This window comes from Habropoda laboriosa, unplaced genomic scaffold, assembly GCF_001263275.1.
Source record: "Habropoda laboriosa isolate 0110345459 unplaced genomic scaffold, ASM126327v1 scaffold2, whole genome shotgun sequence".
In the NCBI taxonomy this organism is placed as follows: Eukaryota; Metazoa; Arthropoda; class Insecta; order Hymenoptera; family Apidae; genus Habropoda; species Habropoda laboriosa.
Window position 1 is genome coordinate 1,471,081 of NW_017100190.1, and position 11,975 is coordinate 1,483,055.

Consider the following 11,975-nt stretch of genomic DNA (forward strand, 5'->3'; position numbering starts at 1 on the left):
ATCGCAGCTGAAGGAGGTTACCTAAGTGTCTTCTTTGTTTTTAACCATGTGAGAGAGAGCTTTAACCCTTTCGCTGCGGTAGATTGTCGGCGAAATCTTTCGTTTTGGCGTTTAGAAATTTTGAAAAATTTCAGATTTATCAGTGGAATTATTCGAGGCTTCCGGGTGTAATAGCAGTGCGACTATTATCAGTACGTCTCCAGACCCTGATGAAGCTAGCTGCAATGCTGGCGAAACGTCGGAATGTAAATTCTTTTGGACACGGCTTACACCCAGAGGCCTCAAATAATTCCAAAATTTATCATTTTTAAATTTATATTATTAACACGTTGAGCGCGGAGCCGATTTTCGCTCTGCTTCCCGTTCAGGCGGTACACAGCGGCGATCACTTTGCGAGCTGTTCGGTTATAGAGTATAAACAGAAGATAACAAATGCGCTCACACGGCATTCAGACGAAGAAATACCAATCCGGGTTGATAGAAGAAGCGTTCATAAATTGCAAAAAAAAAGGAGACGTGCATAACGTTTATTTTTTAAACATGATACTGCCGGTCCCACGGACCGACGCCACCCAAACGAAAAGTTCACCGTCAGTCCCCACGGACTGACGCCGCGCTTAACGTGTTAAATTAACACTAAAACTACCGACCGGGTCAAAATGGCCCATTAGTATCTTTCGAAAAAACGTGAATGTTCTATACTGGTAAGTATTATCGCTTGTAACTTTCCGAATTTATATTCTACATGTACGCTTCCATTTGTATCGGTATGAATCGAATTTTCCAATCACGGTTTACTTACATAAAAATTCACTTTTGGAGAGTCTCTAAATGGGTCATTTTGACCCGGTCGGTAGTTTTAGTGTGAAAGTGAGAGTACTCGAAGTATTGAATTTTAAGCACAATTTAAGGATCGAATTAAGGTGGAAGTGTGTCAAAAGTCGCCAACAGCACAGTGCGAGAAAATTTTCAAAGCCTCGATAGCAGTGAAAGGGTTAAAGCGCATTTGCAAGGGGGAAGAAAAATTATTCTCCTTAAGGTCGTTTCTTTCGAGTTTCTTTCAAGATTAATCATTTCTCACATCGTTAAAAAGAAGGGGGATGTTTAGATAGCCTCCTTCGGCTGGAACACCCTGTGTACATTTGATGAAATAAGAATTGAGCCACTCAGAAGCTAAAATGAACTCGACTTTTTAATATTCTTCCAATTTTAGTATCGAATCATAAATGAAACAAATTTAATATATATTATTTCACGGAGTTAGTTATTCCGACTTCTCAGCGGCTCAATTATTGTTCGTCCGCCATTATTTCATACTTGTAATGGGTGATGCGTGATAGTAGCGGCCCTTAACGGTTGCACGGAAGTACACATAGGCGTCGACGAGGAGCTGGATATGTGCATTTGCGTCGGCGGTGGTATTCTTTGGTACCACTGTTGCGGGGTTCGAAGGAACGTTGTGTCTGTGACTGGTACCAGAGGTATCGCTGTACTCTAAAATTTACGAGTGTTTCTTTTTGTTAGAATTCTCAGGTTAATCGAGGTCTCCAATTGGTTCTCGATATCGCTGATTAATTATCGAAACGTCGGATATCAGACGCCATTGGAAGCATGGTTCAAAGCTAGAAGTCTTGATTCGCAATTCAAAAAAATATTCCAGTTGGGAATTTTGAATTTGCTAATCAAGGTCTCCAATTGCTTCTCGATATCGCTGATTAATTATCGAAAAGTCGGATAAATACTTTTTTTTTCAAAAGATACTCTGGTTGAGAGTTCTAAATTTTTAATCGAGGTCTCCAGGTTTCAGCTGTGTCCAATGGCTCTCGATATCTGACGTTTCCCCAATATTTGTAGTAAACCAGACACTGATTAATTATCAGCGTGTCTCTGAACTCCGATGAACGTGGAATATCAAAAACCATTGCACACATTGGCTCAAACCTCGTTGAAAGAAATGAACAAGTACGAAAATTTTCACTTGTGCCACATCCACTATTTACCATTTTAACTCCTGTTAAAAAGTTCTCGGTTGAACGGCTTTGCAAAATTAATCTTGAATTAAAATAACTTAGAAATGACATAAAATTGAATTAAAATAACTTAATTTCGAACAATTTAAATTACTTAATTTCGAATAATTAAGAGAACTTAATTTCGAGTAATTTAAATAACTTAATTTCGAGTTGTAAGGGCTTTTGGTCTAAGTAATATTTGTCAGGATTATTTAAACTGATTTTCAAAACTATATTTATTGTTGCGACCTGATGAGGACGCAACCAAGTCTCGGTTCGGCGGATTATAGTAATAAACAACTTAGTCACATATGGCCGCCAGACCGAGGTGCCGTAGACGCACCAAAAACACTCGGGAAATTTGTTGTAAACAAAAGGTCACAGTTTTCGTCGACCAACCTAATGCCTATATATACACCTGCACACCTGAAAACCGACAATCACAGCAAAACGAGTGCACGAGACACATCGTCAAAAAAAAGAATAACCGAATTTCAACTGAACATCTATCAAGCATCTACATCAACGAATCAAAAGAAAACGACGAAGTTTCAATACACCTCGAACCAGCGAGAACTATCATTAACCTGCGCCAGAACTCCTGGTCATAAGACTTGATCAAAGTCCACGACGCAACATTTATTCATCCGTCTGTCGTTGACGCCTCGTTCTTTTCTGGTCCGTCCTTATCAACTACACTCTTCCTAATTCGTTCTAATACAATCTCCCTCATTCTTATTCAACGCGTCCTTATATACACTACCGGCCGAAAGTTTGGAACCACCTGCCAATTTACATTAACATCGAATCTGCTACTAATTCTTTATTGATTCGAAATTGATATTGTGGAGATCAATAGCACTTTACCTCGTTTCGAGTTGATTTGACTGATAAAAAATTCGTTGGAAAATTATTGTGGTGTCGTATCGGTCCACGAATACGAGACTTGGATCACGACGAATAGAATGTCTTATATTGAGAACTAACGAGAATCCGGAGTACAAGTTTATTTAATATGCTGGTAAATTACAAGTGTCGGCTGATCGTTTTTTGGAATGTACGGTTTGGTGTTCTGAGGAAGACTGACTGACAAATTGGAGGAGTACAGGGAAATGAGAGTTGGTGTAGGCGGAGTGAAAATCTGGGGGTAGAATATTGAAACGATAGAAATTCGGTGATTGGTCTTAGGATATTTGCAAGAGGATAGAGAAAGGGTAAAAGTGGGGATGGAAGTTCGAGGCGGCTAGCGTTTTGGAAAATCCCAGTAGGAGAGGAAATCGGACATCAGAGATGGAAAAGACTAGTTTGCTAATTAGAAAATTAGTAAACGTTTTACGGGGGTAGGCTCGTCTGACGGGCCTGTTAATCCTCTGCGTCGAGGCTCGGTCAGGGTCGTTTTATGGTTTTTTTGGGAACCGTTGTTCCGTACGGAACAATTATTATAAATGCTAACCTTTTTAGGGAATTTTTGTGCAACTTGCAATGCACAGTGATTCCAAACATTTGGTCGGTAGTGTACGAGGCTTGACGCCCCTCTCTTGCCTCCGGGAAACCCTGGCACAGGTTTCTACGGAGCAAGGTCCTTACCTGACCCAGCACTTTGCGCGTGGGGGTGTCAAGGCGTTGGGACCTCTCGGTCTGCGGGCCATAAATCAGCGCGAGTCCCAACGCTCCCTCGATCATACTCTTGTGGTGACTGATCCGCCGGCGATCGGGCCCGACACGCGTGAATGCGTGTGTGGCGCGTACCGGCGCGGCGCGAGCGAAAAGCGAAGCGCAGAAGAGGCACGCGGGCCCCGGGACGAGAAGGCAGTTGAAGGTAGCGCGCCGTGGCTCGAGCTGGCTATGCGACGGTGTATACTTTTTTTCCTGACGAATTGATCCCACATATACGTGCCTTGAGGCCCGACTCTTGCCTCCGGGAAACCCTGGCACAGGTTTCTACGGAGCAAGGTTGCCTGACCCAGCCCTTAGCGCGTGGGGGTGTCAAGGCGTTGGGACCTCTCGGTCTGCGGGCCATAAGCCCCAACACTCGCTCGACCATACTCTTACAGAGTAATTTGACCACTTCCAAATAACTCGGTAGATAACTTGAAAAAAGAACGTTTCCTCGTACCTGGTATATAGTTCCCGCGGTATCGTGAGCTCTATTGTAAGGAAACAGTTCGTTCTGGTAGCTTCTCTCGTTCAGCGATGGAAAATACTGCACGCGATTAGTATTCTGTTCTTTAACGGTACCGAATCGCGTCATCGGCACTTTTGGGAAGAATTCAGGCACTTCCGGGCTAAGAACTGGCGGCAAATGTTTGCTCGTCGCGTAAGTCTTCGTTCTCGCGGTTTGATACTCCGTTCGAAGTATCAGCGGTCGATATTGAAAAGTGTAGTAAAATTGTTGCTGTCGTTCCTTGCTCTGACAACTCTGCTCCCTCGGTTGTTGTATCTGATAACACTGCAGCCGCATTCTCTGTTGGGCGTACTGTTGCTGAACGTTCGTCCCGATTTTCCATAAGTTTCGAACCGCCTCGCTGGTCACTCGAATGTGCAACTGCATCTCCATCGAGTTCTCGATGGTGTAACGTCGATGCTCGTAATAGTTAGCCGACTTTTCCGCAGGATCTGACTCTTGAAATATGTCGTTTTAGTCGAGAAAAATTAGAAATACGAATCTTCTGTTTCTCTAGTCTAACGAGAAAAGGTCGAAGAATAGTTGATTCTAACCCTTTCATTGCTGCTGGCGCTTATAGACGTTTTCAAAGTTTCCTTTGCGAGCCTTTTGGTGCACTTCCAGCCTAATATTTTTTACCTTAATTTTATCCTTTACGCATTTCTCGCCTAGTTTAATCCTCAATTCTTAGACCAAATCTCAAGTATTGGATGATTGCAAAAGTTCGTGCCCGATTTTCAGAGGTGGCGAGAACCTTATTGACTTCGGCACAGATGTTTCTTTTAGCGTATTCCTATCGAAAGACACACCGCTTGTATTTTATTTTCGGAGAATTATTCGCTTCATTTCGTTTTATTTTCATTTAAAATGTACCTTTGCACACACCTCTGGTGTTTTATTTTCAAATCGGGCACGAACTTTTGCAGTCATCCAATACTTGGAAAATATACGCAATAGAAATACTTCAACCTTGTAAGTATTTCTACCTTAATTTAACGAAACAAATTTGAAAAAAATATGGCCAAAATGAGAAATTTTGCAGCTGTGATTAATGATTTACCATCAGTCGTTCAGGTTACGCGTTGAAATCTGCCGTAGCGAAAGGGTTAAATAGGGTAAAGTTGCCTAATATGAGATCCATTTCTTAAACAAGTCATAACTGTCGACTAAGAACAGTTTTATTAAAATTCGATACAGTAAAGAAAATTCGGTTCCTTCGTAATAAAATAAAAACGAAAATTATGCAAATACGCAGATTTAAAAAATGGCTATTTTTTCTGTCTTTTTTCACACATTGGGCATATTAAATCTGTTTCTTCAGCACCGCAGACTTCGCGGGCTGACCGGTAACACTTTGTACGCTAAAACAAAATTGGCTACCTAATATGAGACTCCTCTTACAATAGGAACTTCTCATATTCGGTAACAATAACACGATAGCTATTAAGCAGCTTCGAGATTAAGTCTTCGTTATTTAACGAAGCTCCATTGCATGAAAATGATTATAAACTTACTATTTTCGAGGTATTTGTAATTTAATCGAACTACTTGAAAAACTTTCTGCAACGTATTGCACAAGTATGCCTGTCAAATTTCGTATTTAACATGATAATTAACGCGGTTAATTACGAAACAAAACAGCATCGCTACGACGTTCGAGAGTTCTGTAACGGAGATATGCTGGGGTCTCGTATTAGGCTACTTTACCCTACAGTTTCCGGTAGAAAACACGAATATTCTCTCTTTCTTTGGAATTTAACAAAGAAACAAGTTGATTTTAAGAGTATTACCAACGAAATTTCCTTCTTTATTCGATTCGTAATTCATTCTGATCCTCTTCCCCGTTGGGCTCAACCTCTGCACGCGTTGACTTTGGAAATGATCCTCCCAGTGTGTCTTGAAGCCGTATCCGACCTTCGATGCATCGTCAGCTTGCGGTATTCTCGTTGCTGAGCTTTGCAACGTCAATTTTTCACCGAAATATTAACCAAGAAAATTATCCAAAAGAGTGTATACATGTTAGAATGATTATCGAGTATCGAGATGCTAACAATTCACGACTCGATCGTGAACCGCTGGAAGTTAACCAGGCGAAGTGTTTCTCGACCTCCGGTAGCATCCACGGCTCGGTGACTTCTGTCCAGCAGAAATTGGGCAAAGAACGAGGACCGGTGTTGTCGTCTGGATTGTACATACCCTCCAGTTCTTCGTTGTACTCGTAATTGCCATAAGTAGCCAAATGTGAACGAGGAATAACGTCGCGGACGCGTTTCCTTCGATACGTACCATTTTCTTTGTACTTTGCTATTAGCTTACAGTTCTGTATTGCGGAAAGGCAAATTATGGATATTTTGAATAAATTTTAACGAGAATTTTAGTAGCGTAGAGCGATCGTTAGAGGTAGATTTAGTTTGTCGATGATATTTACTTGAATCCACAACGATCGATTGAACTTTTGAAAGGGATCTTCCTTGTCGAAGCACCAAGCTTTGTCGGCGATTAGACTAATGTTCGCATAAGCGCTGTTCAGAAGCTCTTCGTCGTATGACGGGAATGATGATATCATTATCTGAACATTCTAACTGATCTAGCGTATTTTAGTAAGCAATTAAACAAATTATACTACGTCCTACGTCTATTATTTCCTTTTTTTTTACGTTTCTGCATCGGTAGATACGCGAGAATGGTCATTTAATGTCCTCTCGAGACGAATATCGAATCGATTGGGAAAAAATAATCGAAACATATTCACACGTGAAATCTTCGTTCAGTTATCTTCACGTGTTTCCTACTAACTGCGTCATTTAATCCATGAAATTTCCAAGAGATATTTTCAACAAGCGAGAAAAATAGGAGGAAATTATAAGGAAAGAGGCAATTAACCCATTTCGAATTTCACAAGGAAAATTACAGAAACCGTTTACATCTCTCTTCTACCATTTATGCTTATTATCAATTCTATATAGATATGTAATATCGCATAGTTTCATTTGTAAGTTAATAGTGTAGAATATGTTGTTTTTAAATGAAGTAAATTGGTTGTTAAAGGAAATCTGCGGTCTTGTTCACGCGTCAAAAATGGAAATTTTTACCTCAAAGACGCACCTCGTTCTGGCCGTCCAGTTGTGTTCGATGAAGAGCGATTAAACCAACTTTTGCACGAAAATTCGCGTGAAACGACAAGGGAACTGGCAGAGAAAATGGAATGCTCCCACACTGCTATAGAGAAGCATCTTCACTCGATGGGAAAGGTTCCGAAGTGTGGAGCATGGGTTCCGCATGCTTTAAGTGACAACAACAAAAATCAACGAGCCACAATCTCCGTTGGTTGTCGAAATTTCCATTTCTGAATTTGGCGTACCAATCACGAACGGTTCTTCCAGCTATGGCACCCTCTCCATACACATTTGCGGCCTTAGAACCTTGATTGAAAGCAAAAAGAAGGAGGTGTCGGAAATGCTCATTTTTCTCAACTTGACATTTCATTTTAATGATCTGAAAATTAACAGAAATTAACTCGAACAAAGAAGAATTAACTCTTTCGAATGATTTGAAATATTTTGCCAAAAACATTTAACGACATGCGGAATGTTAGAATTTAAAAAAACGGCGGGAACTTAGTTGCCAACCCAATATATAAGAAATGTCCGGAAACCTAGTGTTAATAGTCGATGAAATTTCGAAGAAATATTTTTAACAAGCAAGAAAAATAGAAGGAAATTATAAGAGACGAGGTAGCTAATAGTCGATGAAATTTCGAAGAAACATTTTGAACGAGCGAGGAAAATAGAAGGAGATAATTGGAGAAGAGGTAATTAATCGATCTCCCTTATTTTTTTTACAAATGTCTTGTTTATTACAAATTACGATCGATGATAAAGATAGTAGACACGCGTTTCATTCACACATTTTGTACAGATCAGGCGTACGGTTATTTACAACGGCGGGTTACACAAAGTTCGTAGTTTAATTTACAATGAATTCTCACGATCGACGGTACAATATTTAACGAGTAAATCCTACGATAACGCTTCGATAACGTGGAAGATTAAATCAGTCTGGCGGTTACGCTCTGCTAAAACGTTTCTCGTTGCAAAGATCCAGCAAAAATCGTGGATACTTTATCGCGAGAGAACGTGGAAACCGAGCAAATCATCGTAGTCGTCGCGACACGGCTACCACGAGGAACGCGAAAAGCGTGGAGGAAGAGAAAACCACGTGGATTCGAAATCGTCGCGGTTCGATTTCTATCGCGCGACTGTATCGTGATTATCTGGCACAGAGCGTTTAAAATACTTCGGTATATACAGTGAAAACGTTTAAATTCTCGATAGTTATTTATAATTCTAAGCGATACAGCCGCGCAATGATCGTTCCAATCAACGGCGAATTCCGTCGAATTCGCGGCTAATTGCGGAACGACGCTTAACTCGCGACCTCTCTCTATAAATTCGACGAAAAAGTGCCTTCTTCGCTGCGAATCTTGTACTCGTGAAAAGAGTCGCGTTTCTCCACTTAGACATATACTATTTACAAAATTCACAATTTTCACCTTTCGAGGAGAAAGGTTCCTCGAAGTGGACGAAAAAGGACGAAGAAACGTCGCGAAGATTCTATTATATATGGCAAGAAAATGGTTACTTAATCCTTCAGCACCAATCTTGAGCCAGGAGAAATGTAACGATACTTCCCTTATCGATCTAAAAAACTGTCCGTTTCTACCTGTTTCACCTTGTTCAATTTTTCATTATGGCCCACTTAAAATTGGCGATTAAAGCGTATTCCGCTCGTATCAGAACGCTAGTCGTTTCTCTCTCGCTTCTTTTTGGTCATCCATGCGCACACTTTCGTTGAGCATCTTCTCGAAGTTCATTTAAAATTGTCGTCTGACGATACGAACACTTCCTCAGACGTACTCCTCGGATGGCTTGGGTATACTAGCTGGCAGTCTAAGCGTACTTGGAACACAATTGGCACTGTCTGGTAGCTCCGCGATGTCGATGAACACTCCTACCAAACTATCGAAATTCAGTCCCCAGTTCAACAGATAATCCCAGCTCAACGCTGTGGTGGTGGTCGACGGTGATCCGCTGTTCGTCGGTCTGTACAATCCTCCCATATGCGTGGACAGTTCGTCGTCGGAGGCTACCAAAGTACTGAGAGACCCGCGAAAAGAACTGTCGAATCCGTCGTAGTTCACGTTGGGCGGCAGAGGAGGTTTCGTCGTTTGCGAGGACTCGTTGCTCCTTTGATTCACCTCTTCGTCGTCTTGCTTGGCGAACGGATTGTCCGACCTCTTGTCGCCTACCAGAGACGTGTTGTCGTACTCCGAACAGGTGAAACTGTCGTTTCCGCTCTCGTCGGTCGTCGAAGAGTTCCTTCTTTCCAGTCTCTCCACCGGTGGAGTGTGCCTTCGGTGGAGATGAAGAGGACCGTGTGTCGGAGGTCCTCTAGCTTCGCTCGAGGAACTAACCGCGTCTAGAGTGGACACGAGACTCGAGGTTCTCGGCCTGGAGTTCAATCTTTCGATCTCTTCCGCTGTTAGCCCCATTGGGACGGATGACACGTTGTTCACGGAGTTCTCGTTGTTCGATTGAGGCGCCTTTCGACTAGCCGTTGACCCCGATAATTGGCTCATTATCGGGGAATTGAGGCTTCTCTCGCTGTTGGAGTTGAGAGCGTCTTTTCCGACTCCACCGGAGGAAGACGTGGTGGCTAGGAGAGCACTTTGCAGAGGTTTGCCGCTGATGTCGTGGAGAGTTAGTATTCTAGGCTGTTGAGCGGATAATTCGCTGCTAGGAGATAGTCTAGCCAAAGGAGTGCTTTGTAGCAGTTTCTGAGTCGGTCCAGGTGGTTGACTGACGTTTGGCGGAGGCAGAGCTCTAGGTGGAAACGGTCCGGTGTGTCTGTGCTGTTGTCCGGTGTGTTTATGGTGATTGGCGTAATTGTTGATCGGCGGAGGAGTGGCCTTGTACTTCCTCATTCCGTCGCGGTAGCCCTTGTAATGGTAGACGATGTCGATGTCACTCGGGGCTATGGAACTCGCGTTCTCTAAATCATAATGCTCCGGCATATCAGGTTCTGGATTGTGCTCGTGGGAGTGGAGAGACGATTGGGCAGGCGGTGGTAGAGGAGGATGTTCGTCTCTGATAGGCGGAGATTTCGTCACTTCTCTCTCGATGATATCAGGCCTCTGCGGTCTGTGTTCGGTTGTTGCGTTGATCTCTCTTTCTTTGTACTTCTTCGAGATCAATTCCGGTCCCATGTGACCTACTCCGCGTAAATCAGACGTGTCGGAGATGTAGGTGTTCTCGTGTCTGGACATTAAACTGTCGTTTCCGCTGCCGACCAGAGGATTTCCTGTCATTATAGCGTTGGTGTTCTTGTTCACCACCGACGGTGCTGATTTCTCCTTGTTCTGTCGTCTCAGACGGAAAACGATGAAGCTAACCAGGATAGCTATGAGTAGAATCACGAAGAAGACTATGACCAGGGTGATTCCAATGCTGAGAGGATCAGCTGTCGCGGCTGCGCTGATTCCTATCAGTCCTCTGCAACCGGTGTTCACTTTTCCATGGTACAACACCTCTTTGAAGATCGAGCCGGACCCGTTGAAAGGCTGGATCTCGTTGTTGATGGTGAAATTGGCCAAACAACCCTCGAAGCTCCTGGCGCCAGCGCTGTGAGCGTAGTAGAGGTCTTGGCTGACTCCACCGATCGATAGGACCGACAAGTAAGGGTCGAGGAAGTCGTGGACACCGGCGGAATCCAATTCTTCGCCGGTTTGAACGCCGTCGATGAAAAGTCTTAGCCCTCGGAAGTAGGAGTGAAGGGTCAAGTTGTGCCAGTGACCGTCCGCCAGGCTTCCTTCGATGTTCGCTGACATGTTCACGGGTGAACCGAGGAGAGACGCGTAGAACAGTTGTCCGTTGCGTAGCTGGAATTGTACGAATTATTCGACTATGTGTATCGATTGCGAAGGATCTCTGTTACTCTTTCGTTGCTTCTCTTACCTCTACCGATGTGAAGTGTTTGTTGGTGGCAGCGTAGATGAGAATTCCGTCAGGTTTCACCGTTCTGAACATCAGCCCGACAGTTTTAAACGGAGACGAGTTGCTCATGAAGCTACTGTCCTCGTTGACTGTCCTCTTCGCTCTGTTCTTGTACCACACCGTCGATCCTCCGTAGAGATACTCCAGTAACTGCATTCTTCTATGTTTCTCCGAGATCTATGAATAAAAAGCACATCATTCGTTTCAGTTTACTCTGGTAAAACGAATTTTCAATTAACCCTTGCGTCGATAAAAAGTATTCGATCTTCCCGGTAGAAGATTTCAATATCCCGTCGGATTGTCAGAAAAAGTGGACGAAAATTGTGATTATCGACTTAAGGGTTGAAATATCCGCGATCTTTCACGTACTTTGAATTCGACGTATCCACCCTCGCTCAGAGTAAGAGGTTCCAGTGCTCCCTCGCAATTAGGAGCGGTTAACGAGCCACACTGGCAGGTGATTTGGTGCCATTTGTCGTAACACTTGGTGTTGACGCCTCCGCAAACCGAAGTGGAGTCTTTTCCTTCTCTGAGGCAAGGATTCTTCTTCGATCTGATGCACGTAGACTTGACACCTCGCGAGGCAAGTGGATTCGACAGATTGAGGGCTCTCCCGTTTATGGAGACAGAGTGGACGCATCCTACGAAGTCGTCCGAGTGGACTTGGCCCGGTCTCTCGAGCACCGGGTCCGCATTCTCGAGTCCTCCCACGAGGAGTGGGTTGTTGTTGAAATTCAAGGTCCTGTA

General features: G+C 43.3%; 1 protein-coding gene across 1 annotated transcript in view; it reads right to left on the reverse strand.

Moving 5' to 3' along the window:
* Positions 1-9,082: 9,082 nt before the first annotated feature.
* LOC108579995 (cadherin-related tumor suppressor) overlaps positions 9,083-11,975 on the reverse strand; it is a 108,140-nt gene continuing 105,247 nt past the window's right edge. Inside the window, exons 20-22 of the mRNA XM_017943645.1 lie at positions 11,598-11,970; positions 11,190-11,405; positions 9,083-11,113 (exon numbers count right to left, since the gene is read on the reverse strand). Of these exons, the coding sequence (XP_017799134.1) occupies positions 9,083-11,113; positions 11,190-11,405; positions 11,598-11,970 (2,620 nt within the window). The remainder of the gene's footprint in view (positions 11,114-11,189; positions 11,406-11,597; positions 11,971-11,975) is intronic.